The sequence below is a fragment of the Leptidea sinapis genome, chromosome 13, assembly GCF_905404315.1.
Source record: "Leptidea sinapis chromosome 13, ilLepSina1.1, whole genome shotgun sequence".
NCBI lineage: Eukaryota > Metazoa > Arthropoda > Insecta > Lepidoptera > Pieridae > Leptidea > Leptidea sinapis.
In genome coordinates, this window is record NC_066277.1 from 14749950 (window position 1) to 14768030 (window position 18081).

General features: G+C 34.7%; 1 protein-coding gene across 1 annotated transcript in view; it reads right to left on the minus strand.

Moving 5' to 3' along the window:
- Window positions 1-17415, minus strand: part of LOC126967665 (CCAAT/enhancer-binding protein) — a 33794-nt gene extending 16379 nt beyond the window's left edge. Inside the window, exon 1 of the mRNA XM_050812249.1 lies at window positions 16436-17415. Coding sequence (XP_050668206.1) covers window positions 16442-17281 — 840 coding nt within the window. The 5' untranslated portion in view covers window positions 17282-17415 and the 3' untranslated portion in view covers window positions 16436-16441. The remainder of the gene's footprint in view (window positions 1-16435) is intronic.
- Window positions 17416-18081: the final 666 nt, after the last annotated feature.

Sequence of the window (18081 nt, forward strand, 5' to 3'; positions counted from 1 at the left end):
ACAAGAAAGGTCAATCTAGTAGCATAGTGAACGATTAGATCAGTCAGAATATGTAAATGAAAGTAGTCTTGGTGACATTTCCTGGTCTTCTGGGCAAAGTCTATACCTTTTCCATATTTATATATATTAATTTAATAATACAACATACAAAATAAGCTGAACAAATTGTATTCGGCAAACTTTAACGTTTGATGGCGACATTATTATAAAATGGCGTATGGATAAATACGTATATCTGCACATTACAAATCCAATATAATTTATTCATTAAGATGAAAAATTACACTCACTAATGTCAAAACCGAATCTCACGTGTGGGAGAGGAACGTCCCGGCAAATATCACGAAATTTTTTGCCCCCAACATTAACAGCCTCACCACATCTTGAGAATCTGGGTTAAGTAAAATAGGAATGGGTGTTTCGAGTATAATTAGTTAAAAATAAAAATAATTACTCATAAATCAATGCAATCTAGTACAGATAAACTAATCAAGATTATAAGGGCCTACGCATTTACAATAAACTCGCGTGAAAGTTGGGGGGAGTGGCGTGAAAAAATCTCTCGAGATCTCACTAAGGGGAGAAGAAAGATCAAAAAGTCGCTAAAATTGCCTCATAAGGCCTTAGGTTCTCTTATTAAAACTATTTTTTTGTAATACACAATCAAACATTTATAAACGAAAAGACCGAGTTATTGAGTTTATTGCGCTATAAGATTTTCTTCTACATAACTGTAATTATATATACTGATACAACAGATTGGGAATGGAGCGACCGCCCTCAAGCCATGAAATAATAAATTTTATTGCACGATTTCACATTCACGATTACACTGATCTCAGGTCTGAGGCATACTTTTTCAAATGGGTGGTAATTTTTGACTTTCATTAAGTGATATCATATCCTATTTTGAATAAAATATTTAAATTTGAAATAATACCTCCTCATCTTCTCTGATTGTTTTTTCAGTTTTTATTTAAATAAGTATATAAAATTTTACAAATCATATAAAGTTTGATAATTATTAAGTATAAATCTTTAGTAATTTGTGTGTAAAAATACACCTCGACATTATTGCTAATTCCCACCTAGCGTGTTTGCTAGTCTTATTACTGTTACATAGTAATGCCTCAGCGATTTAAAGCGCTGCAGCGATGTAAGCGTTAAACAATTGCTTAGTTTGCCAATTTTAATTATTGTAAAAGTGCACTTTTTCACATACGTCAGTCAAGTGTTACAGATCGTTGCCCTGTGAAGGTTTTGTTGTTTGCTAACGTTGTAATTACATCGAATGTGAAATATGCATCACTATTAAAATTTATTTGTTATGGTTCGCTGATCACCGTTTTTAGCTTGCAGGTCACTTAAGGTGAAATTAAGTATTCTCATTGGAGACTTATACATTATATCTAACCTAATTATAATACTGTAAGCGACATCTGTTTGTAATAATCTCTTGATTACTGCGTTATTAGAGTCTTCTTTTCTTTCTTGTAATATAACACTTATATAGTAACCTGTGGACATTCTCGTAGGTTATGGACTTAGTACTAATTATGTTATTTCTTTCTCTAATGTAATTATCTAGTGTGTAATTGTTTTGTGTCCCAAATAAAATAAAATAATCTGCTACTATTAATTATTGCTATTATAATTATTATCAGTTTTAATCACAACTATATTTTACGATTCAAATGAAACACTTTTAAAGGATTAAAACGCGTGTAATTGTAACTGTGTTGTAAGAGAATATATTTCTCGCAAGTACGTGAAGCCATTGAAATTAAAATACACCCAAATTTCTATAGAGAAGACGGTCTAAAATTATCTAACACCTGGGATCCAATAATCTCTAAGTTAAAACCCACAACTACACATACCAAAAAAGAAAAAGACACTGTCAGTAAATTTTGCCATAACCATCTGTCTATAGCAAATACCACCTCCGAGGCAATAAATGGCGCTAAACTATATAATGACAACTCTTTGACTCATTTCATCTGCAGTCCCCCTGAAAACGAGGTCTGGAAAGGTCTTGAAACGTCGGGTTAACTAAAATAAAAATAAAAAATGTAACTTTGACGCAAAATCTAATGTTAGAACACAGTTACAATTACACGCGTTTTAATCATTTAAAGATGTTTTAGTAAAAATACTATATTTTACAATATAACAGAGTTAAGGCCGCTATCCCAAGAAATCGCCAAATAGCGCATAGTTCAAACTTTTCTCAACGGTTTATATAAAGCTTATATTTTTACAAAAAATAATTAAATGTCTACAGAATATGAGAAGAAAATCCATTTTTTCTTTACATTTCTATCCTTAATGGACATTGCGAATAAAAATCACCAATGTACCCCTAACTTTTACAGTCAGAGCCATGTTAATCATTAAATCTAGATAAAAATTGTATGAATTAACTGTTCACCAATACTATTTAACATGAGATAGATTTGTTATTTTTGTAAAGAAAATTGTATTATGTTTGTAATAAATCAAAAATGCTTCTAATTCTGAATTAAAACAATGGCGATCTTATGCCAGTGAGGTAACCTAGCTCCACTCGATTCCTGAACTTGTTGGCTCTGCCCCAGCCTTAAGAACTTCGTTTGTAAAGGTTTGTTTTACTTCAATGACAATCTCAAGAGTGTGACTGAAATATGTTTTTACTCACAACACATGGTCCATTTCCTAGCGTCAACCAAATCCGTCGCGCGTTAAAAGATGGCTCATTCTAATAAAAATCAAGCGTTTTTCCGAAAACTGTCTCGATTTTGATAAATGTTTCAATTAATGAATAAAAATGCAAAGTTAATTGGCCGTTTTGGGTGACCGTGAAATTGTCTCAGCATACGATTAGAATTGTATTTGAAAAACTCTTGAAGAATCGTTAATAAAAATTCCAAAGAATTTAAGAGATCTTTAAGTTTTAAGATCTTTACTTTCATTCAAAAATACATAAAAATATTCTTAAAACTTCCCTATCCGTCGGTTACTTCAAAAATATACAGTATTCCTAATCATTTAAGAAATCAAATGATAAAAGCAAAGAAAAGCAAGAAAACTGAACACTTCGTCAGTTTATACATAAATAATAAACGAGGTTAAAAGAAAAAACTTTTAAAATCTTCACATAGCCAAATGAAATCCTGTATCCAACGTCCAGAACACAAAGGCATTAACGAAAAAGTGAAAGTGTGTTAACGCACAACTACTCATATAAATTCTACACACACACTCAAACAACATTGAATCATACTTACGTCGGCGTTTAGGAATATTCAATTGAGAATTAGTTTTAAGTGACTTGTGATAATATGTTCTAGGTACATATTATTAAGAATCCATTACTAAAATAAAATGCACTAGCAATGACTTCTTGTACCGCAGCTGCCAAAATGAATTATTGGGTACGGGATCATATTTTGGGGAAATTCCACAGAAAAGGATAGAGTCTTTAAATTTCATTTAGGCCCCACTGATTCCTGTAAACCATATTTTGATAAATTTAAAATGCTTACTTTCCCGTGCTTGTGACAAATGATCAACTATTTAGATACTCTGATAGTAAACGCAGAAAAAATAAAACATGTTTCACGCGGCATACAACGGCACTTTTTGGTAATAGTATATTTAATATAGCTCCTCAACTGTATATTAAACTACCAGCATCATAAGCGGACCAAAACTTAAATATTAACCCCCTTATTCATAATAGTCTGCTAACTAAAAGCATTGCTAATTCTCACTGTCTTCTTCTATTGACCTAAGTCAGAATAAGAAAAAACACTCCTAAGCGGCTGTTTAAAGTTAGCGGACCATTATGAATAAGGGGGTAACTCTTTTAAAAATTAAATTAAGAAATTTTTAATGACGAAGAAATATTATTTAGTTAAAGAGTATTTAACAGACATGAATCTGTAGTCATTAGAATAAGTTAATTTAGATATTTCAAATTGACATTTTTAGTAAACAATTTTTATTTTTCACATTTTAATAATATTATGATGGATAGTAGACTTTTATAAATAATGTGGTTTTTATGTTGCATGTTTTCAGTTGTAAAATATTATTTTTGCATGCCTACCCGGCAGATTGTTAGCACCTATGATTATAATGTAACACCAATGTTGGGTACATTGGTGCATCAATCTATGCAAATAAATGACTTGATTTGATTTGATTTGAAAAATTATCATAAAATATATTCACATATCACTTATTGCTTATTGCTCCTAGTATGCACAATGTATATATTAAAAATATCTATATTTCAAGGTTAAAATTATAACTATAGATATTCATACTGGTCCCCTAACTTAAAACAGCCGCTAAGGAGTGTTTTTTCTCATTCTGACTTAGGTCAATAGAAGAAGACAGAATGAGAATTAGCAATGCTTTAAGTTAGCAGACTATTATGAATAAGGGGGATAATCTTTTCTTTGTTCAAATACAGCATCCTCAAAGAGTATTTTTATCAGTCTTTAAGTGTCTTTACGAGTAGCCCTTAATCTCCTGTCAGTGCTATTTGCTCTGATTTCTATCCCAGCTGTATGTAAAATTTTAATAATATCTTAAATTAATTCATTTGTTATATACACATATTATGCGTGGCTAAATCTTTACAATAAATAAAAATAAATGAACAAAATATGCCTGTTACGAAAAATTACAGTCGAAAACCTGCTTTCAAAATTAGTCCTTAAGAAGCTTTAAAAGAAACTGAACACCTAAGTTGTTTTAAATTTACCAATATGGCTTTAGGTGAAAGTTTAAGAGCGAAGGCTTTTAAAGACGACATTTTAAATAGAAATGGATCGTTAACTTTATATAAGTATTCGTAATATACTCTTGTGTTCAATTGGTTGTGTTGTCTTTGATAAAGATACTTTAAAATTGGAATAAATTACTATTTAATACGAAACTAGAATTCATATATTTATTACTATGTTATGTGATGATTTCATAACAGTAAATTGGCATTCAATTTTGGTCTGTTCATTTACTGGGAAGATAGACAAACTATAATCAAATCAAAATGGAGAAGCCATTGTTTACTACCCTGATGATTTAGACTGGCCACATTGATTCATCATTCAGCAGGAAGACGTCCCCTGATGGACTAAGCCAACTCCCCCAAAGATCTTTTTTTTATGAAAATAAGGGTTGAGACGAGCAGGACGTTCAGCCGATGGTAATTGATACGCCCTGCTCATTAAAGTGCAGTGCCGCTCAGGATTCTTAAAATACCCTAAATGCTGAGCGGTACTACAACTGCGCTCGTCACCTTGAGACATAGGATGTCAAATCTCATTTCCTCAGTAATTTCACTAACTACGGCGCCCTTCAGACCGAAACACAGTAATGCTTACACATTACTGCTTCACGGCAGAAACGGGCGCCAAATGGGTACCACACCCATAATCTAGCCGGCATCCTGTGCAACGGAGCCTTCCACTGGAGATCTCCACGACGATTGTTCCTCCGCTGTCCTCATCGAACTTATCCCGGCGATCTTGACCAGATCGTCGGTCCATCTTGTACCAATACTGCGTCTACAGGTTCGTGGTCGCCATTCGAGGACTTTACTGCCCCAACGGCCATCTGTCCGTCGAGCTACGTGCCCTGCTCACTGCCACATCAGTATCGCAATCATTTGGACTATGTCGGTGACTTTGATTCTCCTACGGATCTCCTCATTTCTGATTCAATCTCGTAGGGAAATTCCGAGTACAGCCCTTTCCATTGCCATTTAGTGCCAAAATGAGCTTCAAAAAACAATTGGAAGTGAAAATATTAAATTAACCATCCAGGCATCAATCTATGTTAGGTGATACCCTGCTTATCTCTCTTCAAAGATCGTCTGCTAGCAAACGTAGGTTTAAATATTACAATTTTAAAACATATTCAAACTTTTTCGATACGGCTACAGTTGAGAATCATCCAAACGCTCTAACAGTTGGTAAGTGGGGCAAAAGGCGAAAATTTTAACACCCACTACGCTATTTGCAGCCTTATTAGCACCTATTAGAGTTGATCCTCGAATGAGAATAATGCATTGAAAATGAAAGTCGAATGTTTCGCACGTACAAATTTGAATACTAAATTCACGAGGCAAGATTTTTGTGTGTAGGTTAATACTATTTTTGGCATATTCTTTTATTCAACGGTCCCGTATCTGGATTTACGGGTAACAAAACTAAGTAATTTGTTATTTTTTTAAAGTGGTTACCACTTACACTACACTACTCGCTTCTGGGATTAATTACACAAATTAATTTTAAAAACAAAAATCTTGATAACTAGAATTATGAACTTTACGTCACTCTAACCATTGGCACAGTGGAAGAGCGCTTGCACGGAACCCGAGAAGACGCGGGTTCGAGTCCCACATTGTACATATTTTTTTTTGTTTTTAAATTTAATTTTGTGTAATGATTTGATTATAAGAATTTTCATAACGATCAGTTGATGTCTAGAAGGAATTTCATTTGTTTTATAATCGTGGCCAGCTGTTATAAAATATTATTATATTAATTTATCTAGATTGAGTTAAGTATTTTTAATAAAGATGGAATACATACATACATGCATATAGTTAAATTACTGGGTAAACGAGACTTAACACCTTATGTGTCAAGGAGACGAGCGCAATTGTAGTGCTGCTCAGAATTTTTGGGATTTTCAAGAATCCTGAGCGACACTGCATTGTAATGGGTAGGACGTATCAATTATCATCAGCTGAACGTCCTGCTTGTCTCGTCCCTTATTGTCATAAATAAAATTATACATACGGGTGACCTGATAGTATGTGATCACCGCAGCCCATATACTGTATTGTAACACCAGAGGAATCACAGGAGCGTTGCCGACCTTAGAAAGCGTCCTATAGACGCACTTAAGAATTAGAAAACCGAAAACACATTGGTTGGCGGCGAGCGAAGATCTAACCGGAGGCTCAGTGGTGACAGTCAATGTTTCTTTCTATTGAGACAACATCAAATTTATTTATTTTTATTTTTAGAGATAAATCGATGCTAATGAATATCTACAATACTAAGTCTTAAGAGGGGCTTCGTATCGGTTCGGGAATAGCCGCATTTGACAGCTATATCACAACTGAAATGAAAGTTTGACTTGATGTCCGAGGATAAATTATTCCAGAACTAATCGTTAACCAATAAGGGCGGGAACGACCATACTGGAGTAAGTCTTACTCGCAAGTAACGTAGTGGATTTCGGCTATCTCCGTTTTAAACAAGATTATAGCCGTCATCTGTCAATCTATCAATGACTGCACATTTTATATAATCGAGGGAATCGCTTTTTTAAACTTTCGCTAGGCTGGTAACTACTGTCATTCAAGGGTTAAAGGTAACGCATTTTACCAACCACTAACCAAAGCATTTGTCAGTTTACAGTTGTCAGAGCAGAGATGTCATTTGTCACCTTGATCACGAATAGAAATAAACAATCTGTCAATATTTGATACTTCACTCTATTATTCTACAAAATTGAATTGTTATAGCATTTCATGTCATGTTAGAAGAAAGAACCGAACATGGATTTTTGTCGGTTAAGACATTCGTTTACTTTTCGTTCATCATTCACTTTCAAACCATAGGATAACAATACCGAGATAGCGAACTCCGCAAGAACGTTGGAAAAACAGAAATGAAAATAGCCAAGAGATATTTTCAAAGAGTAAAATTATCCCCGTTGTTGGTATTTAGTGATCATATTATCGCTATTTCAATGTCTCCTTCCGCGCAAACTTAACGATCCCAGTATACTTTTTGGTGATATTGGCAGTTGGGACGATATGGTATGATAATAAGCGGGACGTTCAGCTGATGGTAATTGATTCACCCTGCCCATTGCAATGCAGTGCCACTCAAGAATATTGAAAAATTCTAAGGGGCACTACAACTGCGTCACTTTGAAACATAAGATGTTAAGTTTCATTTGCCCAGTTATTTCACTAGCTACGGCGCCCTTCAGACCGAAACACGGTAATGCTTAATAGGCGTCGTTGTGGTACCCATAATCTAGCCGGCATCCGGTGCAAAAGAGCCTCTGGTAATCTCCATTCACCTACAAAATCGTATATTTCTTTTGTAAAAGATACCATCATATAGATGATTTAGTCCACAATACCACTCGTGCGAAAAGGAGGTTCTAATCACCAACGCATAGAAAATATATAGTATGTAAAACAATTTAATAGTTAAAAGGAGGTAGCTGTTCTTCTCAGGCCTGAGGTATAAGTCTTTCCAAAGGTGTGGTAAATTTTAACTTACAATCAGTGGTTAAAAATATTGCCCATATAAGTAAGGGAATTTCGATTAGTTTTCTTACTAACCAATAGCATTAGTAAAGAAAATAGCGGGTTGCACTCCGGGAGTGCCGGCAGAAGTCAAAATTTGAACATTAACGTTGTACATTTTTGAATATTTTGGAATGGTTAGGAAATCATTTCCAACGAATTCTAATGTCAGTATAAGGTACTAGCATTTATGTGGTTAAATACAATAATCATTTATTGCGCTATCGTACACTAAAATGACAATTTATATTACATAAAAAAATTAACACTTCAGAATTATTACAATTATTTTACAATAAAAAGTTTATCTCTCAGAAAAATCAACTTTCATCAATAATTTCAACGACAGTCTTACGAATCTTCGATCAGGTCACGTGTCCTGACGCGAGTTTAACATTTTATACTCAAAGAAAAGTGCTCTATGCCGCTAAATAAGTTTTCACCTCAAAAATAATTAGATCCTATGAACTCAATAAACCACGATTAAAGTTATAGTTTTAGACTGGAGTAGAGTCTATATACGTACTTGATAATTATCTTGGTAGGTCCGTTTCCTGAACGGTTCACTCATTAATTTATCACTCTGTGAGGATGAAATAACCTTGGCCCTACGATAAGCTCATAGTATATATTTCTCATTTTAAAATACTTTAATATATGTACGCACACCATCATTCATATTAAATATATTATAACATATTAAGCAATGACAGTTATTATATTACTACCATTTATACATTTTAACTTCAACCTCCAATACTAGTGGGAGGCTCCTTGCAGAGGATGCCGGCTAGATTATGGGTAACATAACTACGCCTTTTTCTGCCGTGAAGCAGTAATGTGTAAGCATTATTGTGTTTCGGTCTGAAGGTCGCCGTAGCTAGTGAAATTACTGGGCAAATGAGGCTTACTATCTTATGTCTCATGGTGACGAGCGTAATTATGGTACCGCTTAGAATTTTTGGGTTTTTAAGAATCCTGAGCGGTACTGCATTGTAATGGGCAGGGCGTATCAATTACCATGAACGTCCTGCTCGTCTCTTCCCTAATTGTCATAAAAAAGTCTCATCATTCCCATTCTAATAAAAATCACCACGTCTCCTTTTTAACTCCATATTCTTTGCACATCTTGAAACTGCATGGAATATAATCTGTGGTATAAAAACTCAATAAATTAGAGTTAAATATTTCAACGTTAGAAACGAATATGATATTAACTTAAGGAACCTTTACACCATTGAAATACAACGCATGAGTATCGACTGACTTTCCAATGGGTTGCGTAAGTAATGTGAATAGTTAGTTGGCACACGTGACAAAACATAGATGTATGACTCAAAGTGGACTGTGAGAAAATTGGAATAAGATAATAATAAAAATGGACATTTTAGAAACTAAAGCAATTATTATATTTATGGACCTGTAAATTGGTTTCACTTATAGAAGTGTTCCACTTACCCAGTGTCTCAGATTTTTTTTATGAAAATAAGGGACGAGACGAGCAGGACGCTCAGCTGATGGTAATTGATACGCCCTGTCCATTACAATGCAGTGCCGCTCAGGATTCTTGAAAAACCCAAAAGTTCTGAGTGGCACTACAACTCGTCACCTTGAGACATAAGATGTCAAGTCTCATTTGCCCTGTAATTTCACTAGCTACGGCGCCCTAAATACCGAAACACAGTAATGTTTACACATTGCTGCTTCACGGCGTAAATAGGCGCCGTTGTGGTACCCATAATCTAGCCGGCATCCGGAGCCTCCCACTGAAAAGTTGCATAATCCATGTTAGCAAAGACTGTTCAAGTTCAGGACATTCTGATAAACGTACACGTTTAAGTTTTCCTTGTCCTTCAGAATATTATTTCGAATTATGTATTCTAGATTAATAGTAGATTTTGGCACATTTAATTCGGCACAGACATCACACTTACCACTTTCCGTTCTCACTTACTGGTAAAGATTTGAGCCTTCGTTTTGACATTTTTCAAATAAACACCCGTGTGATAAGTAAAGCAAAACTATAACTGAAGGCCATTGAGTCACAAAATTACTTACGTAAGTGTGGAATTTGCGGGTAGAATAAAAATAGGTAAGAAAACAAACCTTACCTCTGCTACAGAGGTTTATGCATATTAAATTCAATCACTGTCCGAGTTACATATAGGTAACTATGATGATAAATCGATAGAACGAAACCTAGTTATGAAGGTTTGTTTCGTCCCAATAACAAGAGGTAATTCAGTGCTAAAGTGTTGGGACCTCAGCATAAGCTCCAGCTATGAAGGTTTCACATTTATTCAGGTCCCACTTAACCAAGTTTTGCTGTGTCATAGTGGGTACTCACGATTTTATTAATTTGGTGCCGATATTTCGATCCAACTGCATGAATCGGGAGGAAATTAATAGGGTGGGTGGTTTTAGACTATCGCAAACGTGGAATTTCGTGGTCTCACTCTGCAGTACAAATGCAACAAAAAGACCCAAAAGTATGGACGTCGTCAGTGGTGTTTGTCATGAATTAGGAAATCAGAAATCTCGTGGACGGATTGATGTACTATTAGTGTCAAGTGTCAATGTGTCAAGAGTTTCTCGCCGCCTCCGCAGTTCCGCCGCGACCACGATTCATGCAATTGGATCGAAATTTCGGTATTTTAATAAAATATATATCGTGAGTATCCGTCACAATAATTACAATGTTAAAGTTCCGCGATGATAAAAGTTTAAAAACATATATATAAAGTAATTATGTTTACGAGTCTGCAGGTCGAGCTATACGTTTTTGAGAAACATTAGTTTTTCACGATTATTTTCGCTTGAATCCAAATAAAATTATTTATTATATTACAACTCTAAATTATTTTGTTCAATGAAAAAGTGGACATCAAGATTTCTTTAAATTTCAGTGTACTCGTAAACTATGAAAGGATGGTGAGTGTTTGAGAGCACAAGACATTCGACGAAACTTCATGAAGACGATTATAATAATGGCGAAATGAAAATATTTTTGTTTTGTATTTATTAAGTTTTGCTTTATTTATACAGGGTGTAATCGTTAAGTGTGATCAGGAGATTACTCCGTAACTATTACAGATATAAAAAAACTTTGAACTGAAATCCAAAGTACGTTAACTAATCAGCAATCACTAAAACAAACTTGTGATGCCGGATAGATTATGGGTACCACAACGGCGCCTATTTCTGCCGTGAAGCAGTAATGTGTAAGCATTACTGTGTTTCGGTCTTAAGGGCACTGAACTGGGCAAATGAGACTTAACATCTTATGTCTCAAGGTGACGAGTGGAATTGTAGTGCCGCTCAGAATTTTTTAATTTTTCAAGAATCTTGAGCGATTTTTAAAAACTACCATATATGTATTAAGTCCCGTTGTTTTTTCGTGTCCGTGATGAAATACTAAACTACTGAACCAATTTTAATCAAATATCGCACACGGTGTGCATTTGATCCAACTTGAGAGATAGGATAGCTTTTATTTCGATTCGTGACTCATAATTTTTTTGATATGATAAAAGGCATTTATTTTCTCAAAATTGATACGTTTAGAATTATTTTTATGTCATTTCTTATATACAAGGCACTACTACCGCTTCGGAAACAAATGGTGCTCTGAGGGAGAAAAGCGGCGCAAGAAACTCTCCCAGCATTCTTTTTTTGCGCTCTTTTTAATTAAGTGTACAATATATTGTACTGTCAATGCTATTGCTATAAAATAATCATAATCTAGTCCCAGGTTGTCGGATAACTTAGATATTCAAGTGTGGAGTAGTAGACAAAGACATTTTTAACAAAACAATTAAATTTATTTATAGATAATGCCTGAACATTGGCTGGGACTTTATTTTAAAAGTGTATACATTAATGATAGTATGATTCATTTAATTAAGTCAACTAAATTTATTCAAAAGAAACTTGGCCCGTATATTAAAAAAATATTGCGATATGTTCATCTATACATGCATACATATAAATAAGATTGGAGTGTCTGTTTGTAATATTGAAATAACCGTTTTTTACTACATGTATATGAATATACATACGGTATATACACCAAAATAAAATTTTTTAATTTTGTCGGTCTGTCTGTTTGTTCCGGCTAATCTCTGAAATGGCTGGACCGATTTTGACGAAACTTTTATTGGCAGGTAGCTGATGTAATGAGGAGTAACTTTATTTTAGAAAAATTCTTTTATTTTAGAAAAATAAAGTAATGTTGCAATGTCCAAGAAACGGTTTAACTCTAAAAAATAATTTATGTGGCAAAACACCGTTTGCTGGGTCCGCTAGTTTAATATAAAGTTATTAAACTTTTAAGAAACAATGATTTTTATACGCAGTACGTGCTCAGTCATGAGTGTACGCGGACGACGTCGCGGTTATCAACTAGTCTTATAGTAGTTACCATACGGTCTTTTCATATAAAACAGTCTTTCATTACGTAATCACATGTTCTTACTACACACTGGCCATTTCTGTTTAAAGATGTACGAATTTATTCATTTAAGGAATGAATATTAAATTAATAATAAAGAATATTGTTATAATAACAGAGAAACAATGATATGATCACTATTGAACTATTGATCACAACGGAACCTATCTGTCCGTCCTACTGTCTGTCAAGACCCTTTATCTCGGGAACGCGTGGTGATATCGAGTTGATATTAAAACTATATATTTAATATCAAGTCTACTAGCTCTGGACGTAAATAAATCAAACTTCTAAGTTAACGTAAAAAATAAGATACGGCTGTTTAAGTTGTAAAAACTTATAATTCGACACTCGGGGAATCAAAATTTAATGGGTATTTCGATGAAATTTTGCAAGTAATACCGTCATACAGCCGTTCCCAATCTCCGGTTATAGCCTACTTGAGATAAAAATCGTAACTATTGTTGAATTTTCTGTCCCAATAAACTTATCGACGGTAACTCACCTTATCCGTACACGCTGCCTGTCAATGGGATGACGTATAACTTACCAGCGATAGAAGTTTATATGGAAATTTGAAGTCACGCGTCCCAATATAAGGTGATAAGAATGACTTATCGGGTATATTGGGACAGCTTCAGATTATTGACAGCTAATTACTGACAGTAGAAGGTAGTAATTTATCTCTATCTGTAGATAGGATATTGGGAACGGCCCTTAGTGTACAAGTATAGTGAAAAGTCTGAAAACTATACATTTGTTATTAAAACACTAAAAAATCTTTATAATAAAGGATCTCTATGCGAGAAAAGGCGTAATATGGATGTTTTTTTCCGAGTTATGGATGTTTATTTGTATTTATGTATGTTTAAGTATATTGTATGAAATATATCGTTGTCTTGTACCCATAGTACAGGCTATGCCTAGTTTGGATCAAGATAATTTGTGTAAAAGTGTGTCAATATTATTATTATTATGTACGGAACTCTCTGTGGCTGAGTCCGCCTCACACTTATCCGTTTTTTTCTTATTTCTTATATTAAAATGCCGAGATTGGTTTAAGACTGAGATCTTATATTATAGATAAGAGCGGGCTAAGATTTTGCTTAGACTTTACTTACGTACAACTTTGCTGAGTGTAAGCTGAGCACAATCTTTCATTTCGTTATTTATTATTACGGCTTTAATCAGGAGTTATCGGTGTTTGTACTGACTAGTTTCGGACCACTCAGCCTGATGAAGGCCCTCCGAATGGTCCGAAACGGTACCCAAAAAGATAAAACGTTAGTAAAGCCGTATTAATAAATAAAATAATAGTCTTACGAAAGTCCTAATAACTTTGATTTCGTGTTTATAAGTCTAAGTCTGAGATCAAGAGAGCAAACTAAGACTATGCTCAGACTTTACTTACATAAAACAGAGTGTGTTAAAACGCGAACTTGACTTTTGAATTGGGCTGTTTTGCCTTATGACCGGTTTACATTGTTCCAGTCGAGTAATCCATTAACGCTGGACTGGAATGGCCTGGGCTGGAAGGATCGTCTACATGATTCCACTGTCACTGGATGCACCGCCAATCCGGTCGACAATCGTCAAGAGTTTACTGTACAGATTGTTCTGTCGGCACTGAAATGGCGCTGGATGGGCCGTTCTAGATTCAAAAGTTGACCGCCAATCCAGTTTCTGCACTGGATTGCTCACTGGATCATTTTCATTCCAGTGCCGGTTTCCATTGATCCAGTAGTAATCCAGCTCTGGACTGGAATAATGTAAATCGGGCATTAAGCTCAGTATAACTCCAGCTGTCAAATGACTATAACAACGAAATCAAACATTATATTTAGCTTACACTCATCTAAGTTTTACTTAAGTGAAGACTGAGCAAGGTCTAAGTACGCTCTATGGATCTAAAACTAAGTCCGCGCTGGCAATGTAGCAGGAACTGAGCACAAGTTTGACAATTATCACACTTTTTATTAGTTTCACCTGTATGTATGTTTGTTTGTAAGCGACTAATTTGGGCGCGATTTTGACCCACTTTAAACGGTCAGATTTCGTTCAAAATTTGTAGATTTATCGAAGGACCGATGACAATATATTAATTTGATAAAATTATTCAATTTTTCAATTATTATATATCTATTTTGCAGTTCGGTTTTCTATAATAAACGTGTTATTTAGGTTATTTTTAACTACTATTTATTAATTAAATTAATTTTGATTGATTTAAAATTTTACCCTTTCAGCAACGGGCATTAAATAAAAAATAATTATACCATTAAGGTCGTTTAAATGTAAATGAGATCTATTTAGGGCGATTTTCATTTAAATAATTAACACAAGTGATGATTAATTTATTGATCGTCATTAATTAATGAAGCGTTTTACACGAACAGGTCATTGGACAAGCGATCATCGATAGATACTAATTTTATATTTTTTTTTTATAAATTAGTTAACCATTGCCAAAGTGCACTAAATTTAGCAGTTAGTTAGCTAGTACCTAGTAAAGTAACTAATTAGTGAAAACAATAGAATTTAGAGCAAATCTAATTATATTTTCTTTCTTTTATTTAATATCTGGTTTATAATCTATGAAATCTTTTATTTCGTCATCTTAATATATATAAATTACGTGTCACGATGGATTCCTAAACTAATGAACTAATTATTTTAAAGGGGACTACTTCATGGAGTGCAGTTTAGTCCAACTTGAGAGATATGATAGTTTTTTTTCTATTTGTGACCCATAATTATTTTTTTTCTCCAATATTTGTTTTGTATGGACGCACGGTTTGACAGTTCCGCTGTAAAACAATTTCATTATAACAACAGGGAGCATTTTTTACGAAATAATTCTTGATGTTTTGAAATATTATTCGCAAATTCCTATAAAACAGTATTTTTTATCTACAGAACAACGTCTGTTGGGTCAGCTATAATATATATAAATCTAGTGTCCTGATGTTTGTTTCCAGTGAACTCCTAAACTAATGAACGGATTTTAATGGAGACTACTTCATGGAGTGAAGTTTAGTCCAACTTGAGAGATAGGATAGTTTTTATTTAGATTTTGGACCTATAATTATTTTTATTTCCAATATTTGTTTTGTATGGACATATTTTCTGTGAGAGAATTTATTGACGCACGGTTTGACAGTTCCGCTGTGAAACATTTTCATTATAACAACAGGGAGCATATTTTACGAAATAGTTCTTGATGTTATGAAATATTATTGACAAATTGATAAAAACAGTATTTTATTTATTATGTACAGAGCAGCGTCAGTCGGGTCAGCTAGTATAATACATAAATATGTGTTGTTTGTATAATATTGTTTTAATACGATATACATATTTATATATTCATCATATAAATAAATTAACAATTTATAATACCTACCTGAAATAAAAAATAAAATAAATCAAAAAAAGTTACTGCAGTGTTAGCAATATATATGTGAATAAACCAACGATATTATGCTCATTTCAATAACATTCGAATAACATGAATTACATTGATATAATTTTCCGAGTCGCGAGCAATAAATTGCATAACGTGTAATAAAACAAAAAACCTTTTTACGAACGCATTTTACGACACACACACACAATCTTCTCTCACACACAATCACATAGACACAACGCACACTTACCTATGGTCAAAGTGTATGATCCTGCCCATGCGGGGCACCCAATTGTAGCATTGACCGACACAATTCTGTGATCTCCGGGTGATTCAAGTTAATTAGATGCACATACATCTGCTTGTGGAGACTTAACTCCCCAGTCACCGCTTCTAGCCTCTTCAGTAAAGCCTCTTTTTCCCGCAAAAGCGTTTTCACTTTTTCCTCCACTTCTCTAGAACGAACTTTAGCCTTTTCGCGCGATTTCCTCACAGCTATATTGTTTCTTTCTCTTCTTCTTCTGTATTCGTCTGTTCCTTTGTCAATAGCTTTGCCTGATGAAGATCTGCGAGGGGGTGCAGGTTTGTGTTTTAATAGAGGGGGTAGCAGAGGAGCTCCAAGAGGCGGTAACGTAGTGAACCCTCCGCCGTAAGGCCCACTGACACCCACAGGAGGCTGAGCATTGTACTGGCCTGTATACTGAGCACAAGTGACTGCTCTCCGGAAATCATGAGGTTCAGGTGGCTCTTCCTTAATTGGTGGTGCTTGTTCATGTGAGTTGGCCTGAACTGGTGCCGCGTAAGACGCCCCTGAATGAACAGGCTGCGGCATATACGCCAGCGTGGTCCGCGCAAAAGGCCTCTGCTGGGGCGATCTTCCTCCAGGCAGGATCTCTTGAAACAATGCCATCGTCTCCTCCCCCCTAAACTGGTCCTCAATGAGGTGTTGTAGGTCCAAGCTAATTTCCTGTCCATTGAGCTCGTCTAAGTCTGGAGGCGGGAATGAGGTGCGCTTATCTTCGTTGGTCTTCTTCAGGTCTGGTTGGGGCGGGGGCGGTGGAGCCCCGGCCGCGTCGTACATTTGTGGAGATTCCATCCCGCCCGGGCCAATCGGCCCAGCGGTTCCGTTCCGAGTATCCACTTCAAAACACTAAATGATCACTAGAGCACATGCGTGGCGCGTGGCTGAACACTCGCGGAGCACAGATGCGTGTTGTCGCTCGGACGGCCGGGCACTGACTGAGCGCGGGCGCATCGCTCTCCGGAAGGAAGCTGCACTGAAAGTTTGCGAGTAAAAGTTTAAGCCTTGCACACATCGGCAGCGCTTGACTCATGATATTCATAGCGTTGGCGTTGATGTACTATTAGCCTTAATTAATGTACCTTGCGTTCAGGTGTTCAGTTTATGAATTGATTTAAACTTTACAATAACGTCGCATCTATTATTAGATAATTTAATTATTAATTCGTGTAGAAATTATGTAATATTATATATTTATATAATAATAAAGTATCTGATATAAAATATACATTAATAATCATTATAATATTATACAAAAGTTATAAAAAAATTTGCTTTGTGATAAAGTGAAAATTATTGATAGAGTTGATGCAGTTTTTTTATTCATATATATATATATTTTATTGAAATGCTAAACTAATTTAATCAAAATATTATTTCTGTAGTTGTACTATGAAGAGTATCATTGTATGTATTAGTTGGGAATTTTGGAAGTGTTTCGCTGTCCTAATAAATTTAAATAGTTTTAAATAAAAAAAACTGAGCATGAAGCTTTGCGCAATCAAGTAGTATTTTTTTACTTTTTACTTATCTATGTACGGTCTACCAAACGTTTAAAATTCATCATAAAAATGTTTGATTCGGAATTCAAACCC